General features: G+C 44.4%; 3 protein-coding genes across 5 annotated transcripts; 1 reads left to right on the forward strand and 2 right to left on the reverse strand.

Annotated features, from left to right (window-relative positions):
• Nucleotides 1-899: 899 nt before the first annotated feature.
• On the reverse strand, nucleotides 900-4,407 carry LOC125000837 (cyclin-Y-like protein 1). The gene is made up of 10 exons (XM_047576528.1): nucleotides 3,541-4,407; nucleotides 3,121-3,195; nucleotides 3,004-3,038; nucleotides 2,801-2,901; nucleotides 2,613-2,648; nucleotides 2,421-2,472; nucleotides 2,216-2,335; nucleotides 1,959-2,125; nucleotides 1,702-1,864; nucleotides 900-1,595 (listed from the first exon to the last, which is right to left on the reverse strand). Exons 1-10 carry the CDS (start codon nucleotides 3,698-3,700, stop codon nucleotides 1,479-1,481), a joined length of 1,026 nt encoding a protein of 341 aa, XP_047432484.1. The 5' UTR covers nucleotides 3,701-4,407; the 3' UTR covers nucleotides 900-1,478.
• A 221-nt stretch (nucleotides 4,408-4,628) lies between these two features.
• On the forward strand, nucleotides 4,629-9,583 carry mettl21a (methyltransferase 21A, HSPA lysine). 2 transcript variants are annotated; one of them, XM_047576532.1, is made up of 6 exons: nucleotides 4,629-4,961; nucleotides 5,654-5,846; nucleotides 5,982-6,095; nucleotides 6,696-6,906; nucleotides 7,966-8,077; nucleotides 8,154-8,306. In XM_047576532.1, the coding sequence occupies exons 1-5, from the start codon at nucleotides 4,882-4,884 to the stop codon at nucleotides 8,028-8,030; spliced, it is 663 nt and encodes a 220-aa protein (XP_047432488.1). In that variant the 5' UTR covers nucleotides 4,629-4,881; the 3' UTR covers nucleotides 8,031-8,077; nucleotides 8,154-8,306. The 2 variants fall into 2 exon arrangements, with proteins under 2 accessions (XP_047432488.1, XP_047432487.1); XM_047576531.1 differs by lacking the exons at nucleotides 4,629-4,961; nucleotides 5,654-5,846; nucleotides 5,982-6,095; nucleotides 6,696-6,906 and adding an exon at nucleotides 7,274-7,894 and having other exon boundaries at nucleotides 8,154-9,583.
• Nucleotides 8,581-13,429, reverse strand: LOC125000838 (cyclic AMP-responsive element-binding protein 1-like). 2 transcript variants are annotated; one of them, XM_047576529.1, is made up of 8 exons: nucleotides 13,269-13,429; nucleotides 11,522-11,612; nucleotides 11,265-11,411; nucleotides 11,070-11,170; nucleotides 10,843-10,982; nucleotides 10,582-10,761; nucleotides 10,339-10,492; nucleotides 8,581-10,229 (listed from the first exon to the last, which is right to left on the reverse strand). In XM_047576529.1, the coding sequence occupies exons 2-8, from the start codon at nucleotides 11,603-11,605 to the stop codon at nucleotides 10,085-10,087; spliced, it is 951 nt and encodes a 316-aa protein (XP_047432485.1). In that variant the 5' UTR covers nucleotides 11,606-11,612; nucleotides 13,269-13,429; the 3' UTR covers nucleotides 8,581-10,084. The 2 variants fall into 2 exon arrangements, with proteins under 2 accessions (XP_047432485.1, XP_047432486.1); XM_047576530.1 differs by lacking the exon at nucleotides 13,269-13,429 and adding an exon at nucleotides 13,092-13,262.
• Between the last annotated feature and the right edge of the window lie 8,661 nt (nucleotides 13,430-22,090).

The raw sequence follows: 22,090 nt of genomic DNA on the forward strand, positions 1-22,090 counted from the left end.
GGGGGTCTCAAAGGCTAGTAAATTAATCGCTTTGGCAAGACTATGCAGTTCCGTGAGTCAGGAGTACTAGGCTCTGATGTTATTTTTTTGTTTCCTCAATGTGAAAAGGTAGCCAGGTCCTATGGCAGTTGACTGTGCCACCCTTCTATCAACTTTCTTTTACGTTTTACCAGTTCATCAGCCCTGATTGTGCAATTTTCTCAAGTATTTTTTGAGAACCTCTGTGTGTCATGTGATCATGATGGATCTGGGATGGTAATGGTGATGGGGCTTCTAAATGGAAAACCAACCATCTATTGCGTTCACAATGTGCAAGACAGACTGCAATCAGTCTCCCAACCAGAGTCAGATTCATCTAAGGAGATGGGGTGTGCTCAGCATTTTACATGCTGGACAGCTCTTCCTAAAACGGGACTGTGAACTGAATGCTGTTATCCCTTAACAGTACAGGACATTTGTCTCCCCCTTCAGGTGGTGGCAGTAATTACACAACCACTGTGAAAAATGGCTCAGTGTTTGTCGTCATAGTTGATCGCCTTCTTCTTTTTCTTTTATTACACTTACGTTTAACTGGAAAATTAGACACTTATATTTCTGTGACTGTCAAGAGTTTGTGAATTTAGAGAACCTAACCTACACATAACTTTCTGTTGCTTCCCATTTTGGAAAACCTAATGCACTTCTCCAAAGGACGTCCAAAGCTTAACATTGGTACATATTACACCGTACTCTTATAATCCAGGCTTAAAATACATAACCAACTTGACCTGCAAGGCAGGTAGCTGAAATAGGTGCTTTGCCAATATCAATAAATATAAATCTGTGATGTTTAAGGAATTTTCCAATGATAACCAGCATCATAAGCAGCTCCTGCAAACAAAAACCACCACGACACACACTTTCCCACCTAAGCAGCCTCAACTTTAAACAGCGAGTGAAATTTATTTGAATTAAATAAAGTCTTGTACATTTCACAGCTATAGGGGCCTACATAGTAAGCAAAAAACGTTGTCTACTCTGTGTCCATGTGCAGAACTACACCACAGGGTAGTTTCATTTGAATACGGGACTGGGGATGTGGTTGACGGAGAGATATTGCTCACCCCCCAAATAAGACTAGGTCCTCAGTCTGTGTGACTTCAGGAAGCGTTTTCATGCTGATTCCTTCCAGTTGTAGACATCCACCATTTAAAAAAAAAAAAAGTGACAGTCTGCAGAATATTTCACCTTAATACCATGCTTAAAAGGCAAAAAGCTGAAGCTCCTTGTAATGAACACATACAGACTGGATTCATTATATTTTAAGTGACATTGTACGGTAAACATCCATTTTTTTTTTGTTGTTTTTCCTCTCCAAAATGGACATTCAGCATTTTGTACTAAAACTTTTCAGTAGCTGATCTTAACGTAATCTATGTCCCTCCTCGACAAACGTGGCCTCCTCCTCCTCCTCCTCGGCTGATTGACGATGGCGGAGCTTAAGACAGCACGGCCTGGGAGTTCTTGACGCCGATGAGGTTGTCGGCGCTGACAGACCTCTTCATAGCAGATTTACTCAGGTCCTTGTACTTGTCCTCACACAGCCTGGAGATGGCCTAGCGACGACAGCATACACAAAACTGTTACTACCCAACAGCAAAACAAGATGGAACGCCAAGACATAAAAGGTAAGATGTAAACGTTGCCTTGGACAGGACTTACCTCCAGTTTTTGGGCCCGCTTGTTGCTGAGCGGCTCCAGAGGGAAATTGAGGTTGTTGTCGTCAGCCAGTGAGCGCAGGTCAAAGTAATACTTGGCGTAGACGCTGGCAGGGACGTTGATGTTGAACTGGAGCAGCTCCAGGAAGTGACGCTCCATCTCATTCCTGCAAAGTATGTCAGAGAAAATGTTTTGGGGGCTGCAACGAGTTGGTGTTTGTTGAAACGACGGTACTTTTGGGAGTTAGAGGTGCCACTCACATGTCCTCCACAGTGATGTCTTTGAGGATCTGACAGTAGTCGACGTTCCACACAGCCTGGTCGTCCCAGACTTTGGAGGCCAGCAGGATGGCGCCGAGAACGATGCGCTTCCAGTTGCAGGGACAAATGTCCATCTCGGCGTATGTCAACAGCCTTTCCAGGTATACCTGAACAAAAGATAGTCGAAATAAAGGCATATGCTGTATGCGTCTTGTTATTATTCATTAAATTGGACAAATTGGGCGCTGTGAACTAACCAAAGTGACGATGGCGCACTCGGCAGTCAGCTGCGCGGAGCTGAATAGTGTTCTTATGAAGCGGTAGATGAGTTTGTGCTCGGGGTCTACCACGGAGTAGTCATCTGGAACCTTTTCTCGCTGTTGGACAGAGGATCGGAATTGCTGATCCGCGATCGTAGTAAAAAATGCTGTTTTGTGTGACGGTGAAAACACCTAAACTCACCGTCAGAGGGTGCTTCTTCTCATCGAATATGTCCAACGAACGGTTTGAATCTCTATAGGAGAATTACCAAGCTCATGTTAAATGTGCATATTGTGTTACCTTTATCTCATGATACAAAACAGACTTTCCATTAACCAATACCGTAGAGCTATAAAAGGTAACATTTATGGCATTATTATAGACTTTTCCTACCTGTTTTTTATGTGATAGTATATTGCCAAGGCAACGCTGAAACAGAAAACAACAGACATTCAATTAATAACTAGGTATAAACTTCTCTCTGTACATAGTTGTAGTATTACCGAATGTTACGCACGCCACGTCTCTTGCAACTACCATGAAAGGAAGTCTGTTGACATTTTGTTGCCCGCATCGCTTACCATTTGATGGTGCTCTTGAGGTTGGGTTGGCTGACTGTGCTATCATCGATGAATATCGTTGAACAGGAACTGAACTTTTTTGTCAGGAGCCCTGGGGATGTCTGGTAGAACAGAAACAGTGATGATGCTTAAAGTAAAGAGCGAATGCTTAAAAATGTCGCTAAATGACCCAAACCACACCAAACGTGAGTGTTGCCACTTACATGATTCATGTAGTTGCTTTTCCTTTTCTCACGCACTGGAATGGGAAGACATAAACATGTCTGTGAGATTTCAGTGTGTGGGGGGGAAAAAATTAAGAAATGAGGAAAAATACTGACCATCTGTCTGCGACTTGTTGAGGAAGAGGGTGCTGGCTCTGGGGTGGTCGGACGGGTTGGCCTCTTGGGCCAGTTCTGTGGGATGAAAATATTTTTGAAACTCATATGCGTGTACACAGAATACCAGATGTCCCAAAAACCAATAAAGTTATAGGATACTAGTATTAGTTTTAGCTCCAATAATGTGCTTTTTGACAGCTTGCATGACGGCAACACGCACTCCTAGAACCTAGGGTTACAATATGTAACCAACGTTACATGGGCAGCTAGCGTTAACATTCTGCACCTGCGTGAAAGGAAATAACTCATCTCTAAAAGTAGCCACGCTGGTTTACTGAAGAAAGGACATCATCACAACACACACATGGACACACGAAACAGCAACAAGACTCCCATTTCAAACAAGCAGTCCCCACGCACCATCAGGGAGCTCCCTGTCGCTGATGTGCTGCAGGTACGTCCCGGTGTCCTCGCTCACGTCCTCGGTGGTGGTGATGGGACACTCCTCGAGCTCCACCTCTCTCCTGTGGATCTTGGGACTCTCACCGGGAGAGATGCAGCAAGACACCGACCCCCCCATCGTTGACCTAGGACAGTCCTGCTACGGCCGGCGCTGCTTCCCATGCAAGTGGAGCAGGGACCACCTACTAGTCGGACAACACTGGGGCTGCAGGGGTTTTCTGCAACTTAAGCAACTTTAAGCCAAATCTTTGAGGGACCGGATAAAAATGGCAAATTTAAATCTGGTTTTCAGTGTGAATGCATTTGCATGTTCAGGATGTATTTAGTGTATTAGGGAATATTGTGTTTTTGCTTCAACCTGAAAACCCCTTGCTTCAGAGTAGATCTATGTAATGACAGCTAAGTGTGTGTCTGCGGTATGTGCAGGACAGCTGACATATTCAGGGCGTATGCGCAGCATAGCACTGGCGCACGTTAACACGAATATTATGTGCGTGGGCCGAATAGTTTTGGGTGGTGAGCGTCTAATATCAAGTCATTTTACGGAATTGAATCTGACAAGGCAAAGTCACAAGCTCCCCTGTCTCCCTCCATGGCTAGCCGGCTAACGCTAGCTTTCCGCACCTTCAATCCATTCCTGGCTTCACGGATTGATCCATTTTTGCACTGCGGAGTCCGAAGGCTCTGTCGCAGTCGAGCGCCCTTCTGCGAAACGGGGACGGCGACAACTTCACCGGCTGGACAAGACCGTGGAGGCGAATAAGAAGGCGGAAGCGCTGCGGGTGTTTGGAAGGTAGCAAACGTTAGCTCTCATCTCGTCGCATTTCGCAGGAGACACGTCTTGGATGTCAAATCACTCGAAGCGCTTCAGTTCAGAGGTGACTTCCGGCTGCTGAATTTCAAAGTAAAGGTGTCGTTGAACAAAAAAATATATATAAATGTCCCAAGTCCCTCGTGCGGCATGATTTAATTAACTAGTTATGAATATATTCATTAACCGCGGTGAAACTAAAATCGCTCGACTCTCGTTTACTTTTATATTTTTGATATTATTTCAGTATGAGTACAAATACGTATTTTATTTTTTGATCAATGTTTAAAGCTCCAATTTCTCCTACAAACGCAAGTCTAAGCGAAGTACTTTAATTTTTTAAATACAAAAGCGGAAATCCTATTGCTGCCGCGTGGTGTTTAGTTCCATAGACATATGAAGACGCCGCATTTAGCGCTGAATCGTCCGTCGACGTCGCCGCCATTTTGGATGTGGCAAAGTGGAGCGATCGGAGAGAGAGCGAGAAGATGCCTCATTCGTGTGCTGCAGTGAATTGTACCAACCGGTTTACAGTACTAACCAGATACCGCGGCATTACTTTTCACAGGTAAGAATGAAAAGGGGGGTTAAGGGGTGTAACTGTTGGTAGTTGCAGTTGATTTAAATATGGCAATTTGTGATTGTACGGGTTGTTGTTCGGACGGCTGCGCAAATCTAGCTAACAGCCGCTAACGTCGGCTGTTAGCTGTTACTTGTTGACATAGCAACAGTGAGGAAACAGTAAGGAAATCTATCGAAAATAATTAGTCTAATTTGAATAGATTGAGAAAAGAGTGGCAGAGTTATGCCACATGTCTTGAGGAGAATTTGGGATGTTGCAAACCTCTCTCTTCATTGGTCTGTCGGTATTTGCTTTAAGTATTGGAGGTGTTATTATTATTTCTCTTTATTTGGGAAAAAAAAGTCCCGAACTAAAAAGTCTTTTTGCAGGATTAACAAAATGGCTCCTACTGAGCCACGATGGAGACTTGTGTACGTTATGTTGGCTCTGTTCTGCACCACAATGGAACAAAAATGAAAAGACTATCGATAACAAATGGGAAACTTTAAGTTTTGAATGGAGGAAACAATCAATATTTTCTACCAAAGGGATTATTATGACATTTTTGGGTCTTAAAAAGCAGTGAAACCAGCCTGCAAACAACCAAGAGGTCTTTCCTACTCAGCTAAAGTGGCCTGAAGTAACCACTCTGGTTGTTGTTGTTAGCTGCTTAGCTAACTTTTCACATACTGTGGTAGGTTTCCCAAAGCTAAAGAGCTGAGAAAGCAATGGGAAGCAGCTGTCAGAAGGAAGGGCTTTTCTGCTAGCGCGTCGTCCATGCTCTGCAGTGAGCATTTCAGACCGGAGGACTTTGACAGGACAGGTCAGACGGTGAGGATCAGAGCTGGAGTCGTTCCTTCAGTCTTCTCTTTCCCAGCTCATCTCCAAGCGGTAAGTGCGTCACTATGCTGTAAGGATACTGTAATTCTATGCTGAAAATGTTTTTTTTTCGAATGTGAAGGAATCAGTGACGTTATTTTTGGATTACACCATGAGATGATTTCAACATTTTATCCTTCGCTTTAGCCAGCGCCTACCAGGACGTCTCGGACCTCAAGGAAGGCGCGGGAGACCCTGTCGCTGGACCGTTCCCAGCCTGTCCGAGAGCCCGAGCCCGAGCCCCTGCCTGTGCCCACTGTTGTGAGTAATAATGCCTCAAACAGCTGTGAGCATTATGGCCCCGGTTATATTCAAACCTCTTGTCACCTCACACACACACAGTCAGTGCGTTTACATGCAGAGCTTAATCGAGCTATGCTCAAAATTCGACTTTCTCACTACAGTTCTTGTCCCAGTTTACATGCAGCGCAAGAAAATTGAATAACTGTTCTCCTCCTCTACACTAGGTGGCGATACATGTTTTTTCAGTGGGATAATACCAGGTTAATACGGCCCGTTTTCCGGTTGACCAATTACACGATATAATAAACAAGAGTTGTTCATGCGGCGGACCGGCATTTAAACAACAACCAGACGGATAATAGTACATTTTTTAATCTCGTACGTAATGTTCACGCTAATTCTGGTGCGGGTAAGATTCACGCTATCCCTCAGACGGTTCTTCTAGCAGCTCTGTTTCTCTTCTTCTTCTAATTTTTTTGTTGGTGTTGGCAGTACAGCTGAGGAATGATAAGATTAAGAATGTGGGATAGTTGACAACACAGTACTGGTTAAGATGTGATGGACTGAGTGATGCAATATAAACACGATTTATAATATTTTCATCCTTGTTTGTCCTAGGACCACTCCTATGCCCTGCCTTCATCACATGATGACCTGAAGGTCAGACTCAGGGAAGCCCTGGCCAGGGTGGAGAGTCTGGAAAGAGAGAGGAGGAACGCAAAGGACAGAGAGAGGAGGGCAAAGAACATCGTGAGCGGTCTTCTGCAGGATCTCAAGGCGAAGAGGCTGAGGAATGAAGAGTTGAAAAAGCAGCTGGATACACATTCAGGTAAAATTAAAATACAAATGTGGAGAAATATATACATATATTTATGTACATACAGTATGTTCATCAATATAAAAACGATGAATCGAAATCAGATAAATGTAAACGTTAGTGCTCTTTATTCAGAAAACCCTCATGTTGCATCTACATTTCAGGATCTGGTTATTATAGACACAGATTAAATGTTAAATCATCACAGTAACAGTGTTACTCACATTAGCATATGTAAACACTCATAAAAACATTAGAAAAATACATGCGTTGGTTTGGTGCTTACCTATAACCTAAACATAAGAAGTAAAAGTTCTATGTTGTTTTTGGTGCCTATTTGTTTCCCAAATATATTAGTGTGTGTGTGTGTGTGAATAAGAGGCATTAGCTTAAAGCACTTTGTAGAAAAGCACTTTATGAAGTTTACGGGGCTGCCACATCCAATATGGCGGACGCGCCCACGCCCCCTCTGCTACGTTCGTTGAGGGAAAAACAAAAAAAAAAAACAAACATTTGGATGAGCTTTTTAATTTCTTACGTTCGACAAAGCTGTTACGTGATTGGCTGGGGTAACTTTTACAATTATCTGGACACAAAGCAGTCCACTTAGTTTTTTATTTATATAAGTTTAAAAGGCAGCTAATTCTAAAATGACGAGAAAGGAAATTTTGGGTTTTATCGGTGAGATTACAGATGATATGAAAAGATGAATTTGCTCCAGGAGGTGGCGGTAATGAGTCCGGCAGCTGTCTTAAACCCACAAAGAAGAGCTTCACCACGGAAGCTTGCATGCGCCAATGGACGCTAGTCGAGCTATGACTACATAGCGCAGTTCATGCCGTTAATTCACAGCATGGCTCTAGTTCCGTATGTAGAAAATCCGCTACCGGCGCTTTCGAAATTGCACAATTCGTCGGCGCAGTTTCGTTTCGCCAACCGCGACATCCGTCTTGCTCAGGACTGGAAAAAGCTCGGGGTGGCGGCAGTTGTGTGGGATGCGGTGAGTGACCTGAGCCCGGAGTTAATCAACACTCCTACTGTATTCGTTCCTGATGACGTATTTGTTTGCAGGCCGTCGTCACGTGCATGTACCTGGAGCTCGGGGGAGTGGAGCTCAAGGGGAGGCGGGTGATTGAACTGGGAGCTGGCACTGGACTCGTGGGCATTGTTGCAGCTCTGATGGGTGAGTATAATCACCGCCTTCTTAATGAAGACCATTAATATAAACATAACCCTTTAATGAATGTAAATATTTCCAGGTGCACATGTAATAATCACAGACAGAGAACCTGCTTTAGACTTCCTCTCCGCCAACGTGAAGACCAACCTACCTGCAGACTGCCGGGGATCGGCGGTCGTGTCCGAGCTGTCCTGGGGGGAGGGTCTCGAGCGCTTCCCGCCCGGGGGGTTCGATCTGGTGCTGGGAGCCGACATCGTTTACCTGGAGGACACGTTCGCGCCCCTGCTGCGGACTCTGGAGCACTTGTGCTCGGACACCACGGCGGTGTTGCTCGCCTGCAAGATCCGCTACGAGCGAGACACCGCCTTTCTGGGCATGCTCCGGCAGCGTTTCAGAGTGGAAGAGGTCCACTACGACAAACAAAGAGACATCCACGTGTATAAAGCGCAAAAGCTGCCACCAAGGGAGGACTTGTGACATGAAAACCCCCTCATTCAGACTCAAAATTACCAGAAACACATTTATTATTAACAGCTGCCAAAAGTGTAATATCTGAATAGCTCTAACATAATGCACTGTTTTATACAAGTTGGTGCGGACAATTAGAAATTGTGAATAAAAAAAAAAAATACTGAGAAGCAACATAAAAAAAAGCATACTATTTCATGACTATACATAATACCTAAAGAATACAATATGGCATTCCATTACCATGAAAATATCCATTTTGTTGACGGGAATTTTTTTTGTTTGTTTTGGTTGCACTTTACAATCCTTTTGTGGGGTGTTTGTACTATTCGACGCTGCACAAAATGAACAGCGCCCGATTAAATGCATGATTAGCAACGAGACGGGCAACATTTTCCTGATAACTCGGGCGAAATGTCGTCGGATTGTAGATTGCAACAAAAGTGCGCATGCCGCTTCCCGCGAAGAGATGACGCCGCCGCCACGCAGACAAAGTCCTGGATTCGTAATAGAAACCTACAAACCTCCGACTGTGCAGCGATTTTGTTACCCTCAAATTAGACAGAATAAACTCAAATTGAATAAGACAGTATCATCTGCAAACAAACCAGGCAGCCAATGATTCCAGTGACGTGTAACCACATTAACAAAGTCGTTGCATAACAAGTAAGGCTCTTATTTGTTTGGGTTTTTGTTTCCAAAGTAGTTCGTTCTTTAAAAACAAAAGAATGGATTGCAAAATCCATAATCCAAACAAATGAAAAATTTAACCATTTATTTACTGCTCATTATGAGGAACAGTATTGTCGCAGGAACGTCCACTTGAAAGATTCGCTGCCGTTCAGTCTCTTTATATTTGTTACGCTGCAGTTAACATGAAATTCCTTTTACAACTAGCTTTTTGTACATGTCAGATGAAGGCAAAGTAATTTTTTTTTTTTTAAAGTAAAAATAAAACAAAAATAAATGGCATTTACGGAAGCATATAAACTAATAAACCCAAAAACACAGCTCAAAGATAAAAAAAATCCCATCTACAGTCCAAAGCGTTAATAATAATAATAATAATAGATGTTAATGCAAGAGCGCGAAAAGTTATGGATACAAACGCCGCACGCGAAGGTAACCTCTCCAAATCAGTCCCCCTGTGGAAACGTTCTCCGTTGCTGGTGATGTCGCCCGGTTTGTCCCAGGCACCAGTGACTGGAATGTTTCCCTCCGTGGCGCCGCTTCACCACGAGGACCCTGTTTGTTTGTCTCGGTTCGTTCCGTGCGCCGCCGCCGCCGCCGCCGTCGTCGCCTCCTCCTCCTCATCCCGTTCGCGGAAGAGAGTTCCAAATTCAAAAGTAGGACGGGGTCGTTTTTGTTTTCTTTCATATATTCCTGTTGAGTCACGTTATATAGACTTTTTTCCGCAGTTTTTAAAAAGAAAGCGTAAGAGTAGAAAAGGGGAGGGGAGTCGGAATCCGGATGCGTGGCTCTGTGCTGAGTCTCTGTACATGGTGACAGACGGGGCGCCTGGTAGGCCCGTGGCAGGCGCTCCTACTCGGATTTGTGGCAGTACAAGTCTTTGAGGGCTTTGAGTTCCTCGATGAGGGTTTTGTTCTGGTTCTCCAGCACGGCCACGCGGTTCTCCAGACACTTGACGTACTCCTTCTTCTTCCTGCGACACTCGCGCGCGGCCTCCCTGCGCGACAAAAGCGACAACTCTCTGAGAATCTGACGATGCATCCAAACCAAATGACAAAAACTGCTCAATCGACGTGAAAACACGTTCAACGTCAGGAGACACCGACCTGTTTTTCATCAGCCGAACCTCCCTTTTGCGCGTGACCTCCTCCGTGCCTCCCGTTGAGCCCAGCGCGGGCGAGGTCGCCATGACCACCGAGGGGGTGATGGTGCTGGTGGGGGCCGTGCGGATCTGGTAGGCCTGGACGTCGCCTGAGGCGGCTGACGGACAGAACGAAACAAATAACCCGTGACGCGCAAGTTTGGTGAAGTTAAAACTTTACGGTGAGACCGATGAGTTGTCCTCTCACCTTGCACGACCACTTGGTTGCTGGGCACTAGGATCTGCTGCCCGTCGCTGGTCTGGGCGTACTGGAGGATGGTGGCTCCAGGTTGGGCGGCGGCGTTGGCCATGGTGAGCGTCTGCAAGCCCTGCACTCCATCTGTGCCGTTGTTAGCCAGCTGAATGGCTCCGCCCTGGGTAATGGCAACTGCAGAGAGGAATCACTTCTTGTAAAAATCTTCTTGTATCCTGCGTAGAGTAGTGAAGCAGTAGTTAGACTAGTACTTACTGTACTGGCCGCTGCTGGTCTGATAGATGGGGGTGGGCATTGTGACGGTGGTGATGGCAGGGGCTGAGTCATCTTCCGACTTCTCCTCCTCAATCCGAGGCACCGCTGGAGCGTCTGACGATAAGTCATTCAGGATCTTTCTGCAGAGGGTGAACACAAGCTAAGAATTCACACAGGCCGCTGCTATTATAAACCACGTCTATTCCGGTTTCCCCGAGCGAACAGACCTGTACGACGGCCGTCTGGACAGGATCTCTCTCCTCTTCTGAGTATCTGTCACGCTCTCTACGGATTCCTGAGAGTCCTCGCTCTCGGCAACGGTCGAAATCTGAAAAGAGAGAGGGAAAAAACGAGGTATCGCAACCATTGCGGTAACGTTTGGACGTCAAAGATGGCGCTTCGTGCAACAGGCGTGCTCTCACCTGCACTGTCTGGACTTGCGGGGACTGGATGACAGATGGCTGAGCAGCTTGGATCACCCCGTGCACTTGGACTGTCTGGCCGTTCGGTAACTGCACTAGGGTGACTGTGGGACTGCTGGAGGACACCTGGCTGGCTGCTATGGAAGCCTGCGAAACCGTAGCGCGCAGTCATACATTGTGAAAGATTAGGACGAGTCCTCAATGGTCGTCACTTTACGACTCTTGAGTCATGATTTTATTTATTTATTTTTTTTTACCTGTGTCAGGGTGATGTGCTGGACCTCAGACTCCGAGACAGCCGTTTCGCCACCTTGCTGTGTGTCTGCAGCCTCCATGATCATTTAAAATCTGAAGGGGGGTGGGAGGGGGCAGTGTGAGAATTACACAGAAGGCTGCAATTTTCAATAAAAAAATAACTGCCATCTCTAATTTATGCACTGCTTTAGTCAGAGAAGTGGACAGAACACAACACTGAGACCCAACTGTATAGGTTACTGTGCCACTGTGTTACTGGTCTCGCCCAGCTTGAGCTCAAATTGAGCTGAATGTGGCCCCCAAACTACAATGAGTCATTCAGTAGTGGCGGGCGGATCGGTCCAAAGTATCGACGGTATGGATACCATGTCGGTATCGGGTCGATACTCACGCGATGTAAAGAAATATTTTAGTCATCTTCAGCATTCGGTAATAATAATTAACAACTGGTCATTTACTACTTTTGACAACTTAAATATATATAAATTCTGCTAAGACCTTAATATAATACTTTAATCCTGCTGAAGTGTGTTATTTAAATGAAGACATTTACTGGAATTGAAACATTTAGTTTTACAATTGCATTATAGCTTCTGAATACTCTGCCCGACAACAAATGTTTTCATTCGTTCTCAAGCGACAATTTTGTGTCATTTCCGAACAAAAACTTTTGTGACAATACAGCAGTTCGTATCTACATTTTTATATTACTTTTCCCAAATACTGCACTGGTTTTAACTGACTAGTAATCCAAAAGGAAAGTTACAAAAAAAAAAAAAACACTTAAAGGTGATGAAAATTAGGTAATATTTACATTGCTGAGAAAATATATAAATAAAATAATCTCAATATCGGTGATACTGTCCCCTCTATGTACTTGGTATCGGATCGATACAAAATCTAGCGGTATCGCACAGCATCATTCACAACTTGCATGCTTGTGCCTGGAGGAGGGTGTGGCTTAGCCTAACATGCTAATATTTGTAGCACTTTCCTTGCTAAATAAAAACAATTCAGCAGCGGCGTAGCGTCATTATTCATTAAAGCATCACGCTGTATATATTAATTTAGTCACTTCCCATCAGAGGCTAAATAACTGGTAGCAAACGAGCTGTGTAGCCTACGCCGCCACGGTTAGCATGGCTAACTCGCTAGCTGGCTCGAAAGGCTTCATTCCCCCGTGTTAGCACGCTAGCAGGCTAACACGGGGAACGCATTGCCCGCTAAGCGATAACTTATTTAAAAATCACCGTGGCTCTGTTTCAAATCGACTTCCGCATTAACCAACGACTCAAACAGCAGTTTGGCGCTTTGCTGCCAGGTGATCCTGTAGCCCCGAGCTAATAGCACACCGTTAGGTCTCTAGCCACACGCTTGTATGGAGGGAAATGTCTGCATGCATTGTATGCCAGTTTTGTTTGCAACTAGGGCACCCCGCATTCAAACATGTTTCACTTATTTTTTATTTATTTTTTAAACATGTAATAGCGTTAGCGTTACGTGGCTTACTGCTTTTGTAACTCGTTTCTAGACAGTTTATTAAAAAATTCAAGCCCACTCCCATATTAATACCTATGTCTCGGTTGTGTTGAGAGCCAGCGAGCCTTGCAGAGACTGACTCATTTTGTGAGCCTCTGCAACGCCGCCGCCATGATCTCTTTGTCGGCTCTGTGCAGATATTCGGCGCAAAATAACCTCTCCGGGCAGCCATCTATCTGTTTAGCAAACACGGGATGCGTATCCTCTTACCAACACAGACTCGCTTCGTCACTCCCGGGTCTACGGAGCTCCACTTTTATTCAGACCGACACGTAAGAGACCGCGTCAGGCTACACCTCCGTCGCGTCACCGAGAACAACAACACGGAGAGGAGGACGAGGGAGACGACGACAGCGAAAAAAAAATCGGCGCCGCCGGAAGGGCCCGAGTTTAAACGGAGACGCCCGGAAGCTGGCGAGAACCGCCGAAGGAGCGACGGAGATTGCCGAGGAAGACGCTTGACGTCCTTGAGCATGCGCTGTGTTGTATAAGTCGCATAAGCCTAAACATGCCCCCTAAAGCCTTTGACTTTATTATTTTAGAACATATTATAAATATATTTTTGAAATACCATTTAGTATTTAAATAGTATTTAAATAAATTTCAGCATTTTTACATACTATTTTATTTAAGAACTACAGAACGAACCTATAATTTATATTCTATTTCTATTTCTATTCGTAACTGGTGAAATAAGGTGAATATTCTTTTTTTTGTTCATAATCATCCATTGGTAATAAATCAAATACTTTTAAACCAATAAAAGCATTTTTTTAATTTTTTTTATTTATTTTTATTTTTTTATTTTTTTACACAGAGAGACGTTTTTGATGCTTTGCCTGCATTGCTCCTGTTGAACACATGGTGGCAGCAAAATCCTTCTGTAGTTTTCTCCGCCATGTCGGACGCCAGTGACGTTGTTCAGGTATGTTCGTTCACTTTTCTTTAATTCCCGACCAGATATGATCAGTTATCTGTGAATTAGCCTTATCTGTGGAACTGCCTTAGAACCATCAGACCACATTGTGAATCTAATGAGAAAACAGTGCCCGTCTTTTACTTATTATACTGTTTACGGCTCTCGCGATTCACATTACATTTACTTCTCCTCGGTTGTCCACTCAAGCCATAAAATGCACTCATTAACTCTGTCACTTGGTGTGTGAGGAGGACGGCTGCTGTCGGAGTGAAATGGGTTCAAAGCTGCGGCAGCTGGTCAAAATCCTGCAGGGAAAATGAGACTTCAGGCCAATTTATGGCCATCATCTCTATGTGCGAGGTCATTTCGGAGGCCTTTTAATACACACAAGTGCACACGCACACAAATGTCAAACATACCCATCTTCACCTACGGAGTGATTGACTACACCAGGGGTGCAAACACATGCACCGCTGACCCAACTTGTCCTTTGCCATAAAAACTGTCTGAATGCTATCTGCCTACAGACTTCTATATTTAAAACAAAACACCAGAAAAAAAAAATCATGCACCAAATTTAATAAACATTTGTCATGAAGCAGCCTTTATTTCTGCTCCAAGGTCCGTGTTAATTGAGTCTGTGTTTATTGGACATTGATTTCCCTTAATAATGACCACCAGCTAGGATAGCCTTAGCGAACCATAATTAGCTTGTGCAAGCTGTGCACCTTTAGATTACTGGCAATGAAAATGAGTCCCCAATTTGCATGCCTGTCGTGCACATTTTGCTAGTTTGTCACTGTTTTGCACGCATAGAAGCGACTATTAGAAAACCACAACCCCATTTCTAAGTCGCATTTACATCAAATTTACACACAGCTGAATGGGTACTGTCCATATTGCTTTAATTAGTACAGTATAATTTTACTTCCTCAGAATTATTGTAAATGAATGCACGATATTCATTGTTCAAGCCATTAATTATCAGAAAATGTATATTTTTAAAAAAAAAATGCCCACTGCATTTTCAACGCATTAATGTTGAGATTTGGACTTTTTCTCCAGTATTTCTTATTTTATGTTAAATAGTTGAAACCACTACTTCTCATGCATCCAGTCTATTTTACATCCCGTAACTGTTCGAAGCTGAATAATGAAGCTAATGCGTAAGTGTCGAATGCTGCAGTACCAAGAATGGCCACTAGATCCAAAGTTACGGCAAAAAAAAACAAAACAAAAAACTGTTATGTTCTCTATAGATAATTTATCCTTTTATGACGAACTTTTATATAAATCATCTGTTCGTAATTATATCAAGACTTAAAATTAAAGCTAATTAAAGGAGTAGCTGCTTTGAGTGACAGGTGGCTAGAGATCTCCCACAGCTCCGCACAAGCTCCGCCCCCTTTGCCTGTTTCATAATTAAGCAAGGGGCTCCAGGGATCCTTGAAGGGTGGTGACATGGGTGACATTTCCGAGCGTCCTCCCATTAAATTCATTCATGTGTCCACATTTTCCTTCGTTAGCTTTCCCACCGTTCAGCCTTGTTGCATCTTGTAACCTCATCAACCTTTTCGAGCGTATAAGACTTCTTTTATTCCCGCCTCTTGCTTTTGGGTCCTCTGTTTGAACTTAAACTCAAAAACAGTGAAATTGGGGTGTTTTTTCCCCCCTTAAACAATGTCTCAAATAGCCACGAATTAATTTTCTAAAGATCCTTTCTGCCTTGAATTTTGCATAACCGACCACATCATGATTATGATTATAGCGAATTGGCCGAATCCAAATTTTTAAATCCGCTGCGGAACGTTTGGTTGCGATTTCAGATCGCCCCGCAGAAGCGGCCCTCGCTGCTGCAGAGAGCACCCACAAACAGCCGAGTGAAATGAAATGCCACGGACGTCCAAAACGGTGTAGGAGGAGGAGGATAGGAGATTAATCTTCAGAATATGAAGTAGAGACCTGACTTCAATCTGTAGCCCTTTTCCTCTCGCTCCTTAAACCAAGCTGTCAAAGCCCCCGGCTTAACACAAGCCCCCAAACCCCATCGACAGCAAGCCCTGTATCACCTTCTACTCCCCTAGTTTTATTTTACCGTTTTCTTTTTTTTTTCTCTCTTTCTTTTTTCCCCCATTTTTTTTTAATCATACGGTTATATGAAAAATCATGACCTCCATCCAAATCATTGCCCGAGGCGGCGCATGTAACAAGCGCACCTCTGCGTCTGGCGTGTCTTCTCCGCGCGGCGCCGCGATATTGAGTGAATTAATAACATGCCTGATATATTCTGTCAACATCGGCGTCGAATTCTAAATGCGGCACTCAATCAAACCGCGCCGAAATATCAAACCCGCCACTCAAACGGGGTGTGGGGGAGGGGGGCATTGTGGGAGGGATCGGCCCGAGTCCACGTGGCAGGATACCGAAGGGAAAACACGCGTTGCATTTGAATACAAGTGACCTTATGTGCGTGCTTTTCATTGTGCGCCGAATTACCTGAATTGCATATGAACCACTGCACCTGGCTGCCGGTTGCCATGGATACTGGGCCCCACAGCCTGCCTCCCTCCGCCGAGCGAGAGACTTTCAGAGATATGCACCAAAAATATTGTGCTGCCGAGGTGCAGTATCAAGCTGCAGCTGCGAGGCAGGGAAGTTATCTAACACGCAGAGATTGTGCTGACCCAGACCCCTCGCTAATCTAGGCTGCAGGCAACGGCGCGCATTGGCCGATCTCAATCAATCCGTCAAGGTGTCAGCTCCTCCCTTGCTCCCTATCTTTTCCTCCTCCAAGGATTTTTCCACCCTCCCCCTGCCTCCACCCAACCGTCCATCCTTTCATTCGGTTCGAGGAGTCTAATCGCATGCCCTCGGAGTTTAACAGTAGTCGGACAAAGTTCTTGTCCACCCCTCCGAAGTTCAGTCGGAGCTAATAACAAGATTGAAACAAATGTCCCCCTGTGCGGCAGAGGTCGTCAAATTTAGATTTGTTGCCGAGACACAACACCACCAATAAGCCTAAACGCAACTGCCAGGAGGAAAGGTGCCCACTTTATTTTAATAGGGATGCACAGATCCAATATCCCAAATTGCTACTAGATGTTATTAAGCGGCTTGGCCATGATGCAGGCCATCCACAATAATCCAGTTTCTTTGTCAGTTTCATTATAAAACAATCATTGTTTTCTCTATCAGTTGCAGTGATTCAAGCCCCGTAATGGTTTTTAGTTCCAAAATGACACCAGGCAATGAGGTGCATAATTTTTTTTTAACTTCAATAACCATCTTCTGTTTAATTTTATTTGTGTTAGCGCCGTGTCTGTTATTCCGTCCTTGTCTGATTGTGAGGATTTTAGAGCGGTCTGTTTGGCTTTACGCGCGCAAATAAGCTCTTGAAGTCTGAATTAGTCTCAAGGAAGGGCAGGATCTTTTCTTTAATTGGGGCTCTGCGGAAAGAGATAACCGCTCCTTGAGGTGTTTGGAAACGTCAGAGAATTTGATGGACGTGGAGGAAGTCGGACTCTAGGGAGCATTTTCAGAAAAAAAAAATATCCGGTATCAGGCTTTTATGTCTCATTCAGTTCAGTGTCAAAACATTTGATATAAAGGAACAAAAAAATGTTAAGAACACAAGTGCTTCTTCATATTTTGGCTTTTGATCCAACACTTGTTTTTCTTTCCTGAGAGAAAATCGACATTCAATCCCCCCCTGTTGGCTTTTTTCTTTCAGCGAGACAGCAGGAGGCCAAGGCATCGGTAAAGACAAACACACAGACACGATGAACTAGGTCCGCGAGTGTGTGCGCGGTGTGTGCACTTCCCGTCATAACATGTCATTCTGGACACTATTACTCCCAACAGAGGCTGCAGCTCAGTGACACACAGCGTAAGGTCATCTGTCAAACATAGGAGCGCATGTCGCCGCATAGGCTTGACTTGAGAGTATATTTGTGGCGGTGTTATGACAAAGAGAACCCAATCAAACAAACAAAGCAGAAATATTATACTTCTGTATTTATTTAGTCAAAACAAATCATTTGAGTATATCCATGAGGTGCAAATGTAGCCCCATCTCCAGTATATAGTGTGAACTTAACATTTCCAGTAACTGCTGATCTGTCGTCTACTTGCTGTATTTTCCTTGACTTGTGATTATATTTGTGGCAGGTGTTGTGACAAAGAGAACCCAATCAAAAAAACAAAACAGAAATATTATACTTCTGTTTTTGTTTAGTCAAAATAAATCATTTGAGTGTATCTGTGAGGTGCAAATGTAGCCCTGTCTTCAGTATATAGTGCAAACTTAACATTTACGGTAACTGCTGATCCGTCGTCTGCTCACTATATTATCCTTGACTTGTGATTATATTTGTGGCGGGTGTTATGACAAAGAAATCTCAATCAAACAAATGAAACAGAATTGTTTTTTATATTATTATATTATATTATATATTTATATTGTTATTTTTTTACACATCTGTACAAATGCAGTACAAACGGTCAGGATCTAGATGCAGCAAAACAGGCCCAAACAAGAACATCACCATCCTAAATGTTTCACAGGTGACGATGAGGTTCTGATAAAAGAAAGCAGAATTGATTCACCTCCACATGAGAACGTCTCATTTTAAACCAAACTATTGTACTTTTGTGTTACCTGTCCATCAAACATCTCCCCAGCAGTCTACTGGCTTGTCCACATGATGCAGAAGAAATGTTCTCATTTGAGAACAGTGTCTTTGTCCTTGCATGCGTACCATGGTTGTTGTGTTCTACTGATGGTGGATTCATGCACATTAGCCGACGTGAGAGACGCCTTTAGAAGTTACCCTGAGTTCCTCTAAGACTCTAAGATTGCTCTTGGTCTGATCTTCGTTGGTCGACCACTCCCATGAAGGGTAGCAGGCATCTTAAATATCCCCTATTTGTCCACAATCTGTCTGATTGCGGATTTGTGGTGTCCAAACTCTAGACATCCAGAACCTTTTCCAGCCTGGAGAGCTACAACGACTCTCTTTGTCAGGTCCTCAGAAAGCTCCTTTGTGATCAGATTGTGAGAAATCCCTGACTGACCGACACCTGAGTCTCAGTACATTGATTGGAAACACTTCTGAACAGATGGACTCTACTTTGGCCTTGAAATTATCTTGTAACCCTAAAGGATGTCGCAGACATGTAGATTCAAGCATGTAGAAAATTCCAAAGGGTGCAAATGCTCTTAAGCAGCATTGCACGTGCCGTTGAATCTGTGTGAATGAGGGACAGGTAGTGATTCTGGGAAGCTGTCATTCAGCAGGGCACTACTACCTAACAAACCTTTTTTTTCATCCCTCATCGCTTGCTGCCGAGTTCAAAGGTTGCCATGGCTACCAGCAACCCACTGGGAACACAATGTGCTCTGCCCCGGAGCCATTGTAGCAAGCGTGCTAGGCAGGCGGGGAGGATACGGCGACCTTTGACCCATCGCGCAGAACAGGAGAGGGGGGCTAGCGGAAAAAGGGTTGCACATTCAACTGATCCTCGCTGAGGACTGGGTCGTGGGCGGAGCGACCTCATAGCTTCGGAGCTCAGCCACTCGTGCCTCCTGGATTTCAGAGGGGCCCTGGGCGAGCGAGATAGCCGCCCTCTAATCCGCCGAGCCTCCCTCACCTTGCCTCCTCCGTCTTCCTCAGATAGCGGATCTTTTGTGTCAGATCTGTGCAGCTGTCACCGCTGTTGCTCGCGAGGATGACGCCGGCTTTGTGAGGGCTCGTGTGGGGAAACGCGACCCCCACACACACACGCGCACACAAATACACATGAAAACGGATGGATATACGAGCAGCTATTACAAACCGCCACCGGAAAACAGAGGAAGGTACCCGCGGGGCAGGAAATGTCACAAATATTATGTAAATTCGCAATATTTATTCTCGACAAGAGCCCGTCAGAGGATTTGACAAATTCGCTGGTGAATAAGTTATTCTACAAATTTGTCATTTTGCATATTTATGCATTTAATTAAACTCCAGAATTTCCTTTTCACCATTTCCAAGTTGTCTATTCGCTTCCTTTTCTTTATTTTTTTTTTTCTTTTCTTTTTTTTTGACAGGGCGCATTTGAGACTGTTTTGTTAAAATTACTTTCCAGGGTAAAAAAAAAAAAAAAAAAAAAAATGAAACTTGCTGGAACACGATAACAGCACCCAAATAATTCTCAAGCGAATTTGAAAGAAACTTTTTAAATGTGGTTAAAAAAAAAAAAAATGTGAATTAGCATCAACTCGTTTGCTTGTTACACACAGTAATAAACAGAGAAGAAGTTGAGGCTGAAGAAGTAAAATGGGAAAAAAATGTGGAATTCAGGATCTTACTTTTTTTTTGAAGAAGATATAATTGTTTTTCATGTTAATCATGTTGACCATGCTTGCAAAATGTTGCAAATGCGCAATGCACGTGAGAAAGCAACTTATTTTCATCATCTAAAAACTGAAACGAGTCACATGACCGAAACATGCGAAATACGCAGCTAGTGTCCATTTTAATCGTTCAAAATGACACGAACGTGAAAGAGTTGAGTCCACAAGGTGTGGTTGTGCTTTTTATCTGAAAGTATCTTTATCCCTTTTTTTTTTGGACAGAAATCCATAATCTTAATTTACATATTTTGCGAAACACAAAACAAAAAAAGGCGTCTTAGCTTTCTTCGCTGATGACATTTTGTTGCTCTTGTAAGGTAGTGCGCAATTACAACTCCTGAAATTCGACTGCAAACCCGCTGACCTGCTTGTCTGAAGTGATAAAATGCAGGATAAGAGGAGCCAGAAGGTGTGTGTGCGTGTGTGCGCGCTTCCATGCCCATGTATGCATAGGGGAATAGAGGGGGGACAGTCAGGAGAAGGGTTATTTACTGCGCGGCCCAGGCGACCTGTCCGTCCTCACGTCCAGCCCTGGCAGATTAAGATGCAGCCACTGGCGGCTGCCAGAGTGGGCTGAGATTGATGGGGAACACGGGGGGCCACAGAGGCCCTGCAGAATTCTGAGCAGAGCCCATAGGTACCGGCCAGCCATGCTCTTGGCAGCCAGCAGCTTCCATCTCCTCATCTCTCTTGTCACTCCCTTTTCCATCTTTTTTTTTTCTGACTTTTCTTTACCGCTCTGTTGCGCCCTCTGGATTTTTTATTTTTTTTTCCTTTTCTGTCACTTTGCCACTTTTCTGCATCCCTGTTTTCTGGTTTCTGTCACTCTATTGCGCCTCCGTGCCCCTACCAAACCTCCGCAACCCCCCCACTCTCCCCCACCCTCCGAAAGACGCTGTCTCAGCAAATTTGGATGTCATGAAACTGCAGGTGTGTCAGCATTGTGTGTGTGTGTGTGTGTGTAGAGAGGCTAAAAGAGAGGAGGAATATGCTATTAATAAATAATTCTCTGTTTAAGATGGGTAGCAGGAAAGTTAACTGTAAGATAGATAATAACGTGTGTGTGTGAGGGCGTTCTTGTAAAGGTGACGCTTTGAAGACCAGTACAAGTTTGTGCAAGGTGAGGACATTGTGGCTGGTCCTCACTTCTTCTCAACGCTTTTGAGACGGCTACGGTTATAGGCTACCAAATGCATTATGTCAATGAATGCCCTCACAAATATAGATATACAAATGCGCGTGTGTGTTCACGAGCGCCAGCATGGATCAACTGCAGCTTCCAAGCTGTCGCCGCAGCTGAAGAACTTTCTGGCAGGAAAGATTTAGCAATTATCTCAGTGTGTCAACATCTGCATACGCGTCTGTACTCTGTGGTCGCTCTCAAATAATTCTGAAGTCGCAGTGATGGAAGAGGGAAAAGATGAGGATGGAAGATGGATGCCCGCGTGTGTGTGCTAGCTGTACAAACTGCACTGGCAGGGTTTTTTGTTGGAGTCCCCAGGGCAGAAGACGCATGAGTCAGCGGCCAGTAGGATTTATAGCCAATTGATTAAATTAGCATTTGTTCTGCTACCGGGGCAGCACCCTGTCAGTATAAACATACACGAGACGCGCACACACATCTACCCACACGGGCAAACAAACATGCACCCGCGCACCGTCCGCAGTTAAGGAACGCGGAGAGAAAGAAACCAGACAATGAGAGAGGGAAGGGAG

This window comes from Mugil cephalus, chromosome 23, assembly GCF_022458985.1.
Source record: "Mugil cephalus isolate CIBA_MC_2020 chromosome 23, CIBA_Mcephalus_1.1, whole genome shotgun sequence".
Lineage (NCBI taxonomy): Eukaryota > Metazoa > Chordata > Actinopteri > Mugiliformes > Mugilidae > Mugil > Mugil cephalus.

What these genes read in the sequence shown, in the direction of transcription:
- mettl21a (XM_047576531.1), top strand. Translation starts at nt 7,730, where the DNA reads ATGCCGTTAATTCACAGCATGGCTCTAGTTCCGTATGTAGAAAATCCG. An exon ending in CGGCAGTTGTGTGGGATGCG is followed by an intron (nt 7,895 to 7,965) that starts GTGAGTGACCTG and finishes ATTTGTTTGCAG; the next exon opens with GCCGTCGTCACGTGCATGTA. An exon ending in CATTGTTGCAGCTCTGATGG is followed by an intron (nt 8,078 to 8,153) that starts GTGAGTATAATC and finishes AAATATTTCCAG; the next exon opens with GTGCACATGTAATAATCACA.
- LOC125000838 (XM_047576529.1), bottom strand. Translation starts at nt 11,605, where the DNA reads ATGATCATGGAGGCTGCAGACACACAGCAAGGTGGCGAAACGGCTGTC. An exon ending in CGCAAGTCCAGACAGTGCAG is followed by an intron (nt 11,171 to 11,264) that starts GTGAGAGCACGC and finishes CTCTCTTTTCAG; the next exon opens with ATTTCGACCGTTGCCGAGAG. An exon ending in GTTCGGCTGATGAAAAACAG is followed by an intron (nt 10,230 to 10,338) that starts GTCGGTGTCTCC and finishes TTTGTCGCGCAG; the next exon opens with GGAGGCCGCGCGCGAGTGTC.
- LOC125000837 (XM_047576528.1), bottom strand. Translation starts at nt 3,700, where the DNA reads ATGGGGGGGTCGGTGTCTTGCTGCATCTCTCCCGGTGAGAGTCCCAAG. An exon ending in CTCAAGAGCACCATCAAATG is followed by an intron (nt 2,649 to 2,800) that starts GTAAGCGATGCG and finishes TTTCTGTTTCAG; the next exon opens with CGTTGCCTTGGCAATATACT. An exon ending in AGCGGGCCCAAAAACTGGAG is followed by an intron (nt 1,596 to 1,701) that starts GTAAGTCCTGTC and finishes TGTCGTCGCTAG; the next exon opens with GCCATCTCCAGGCTGTGTGA.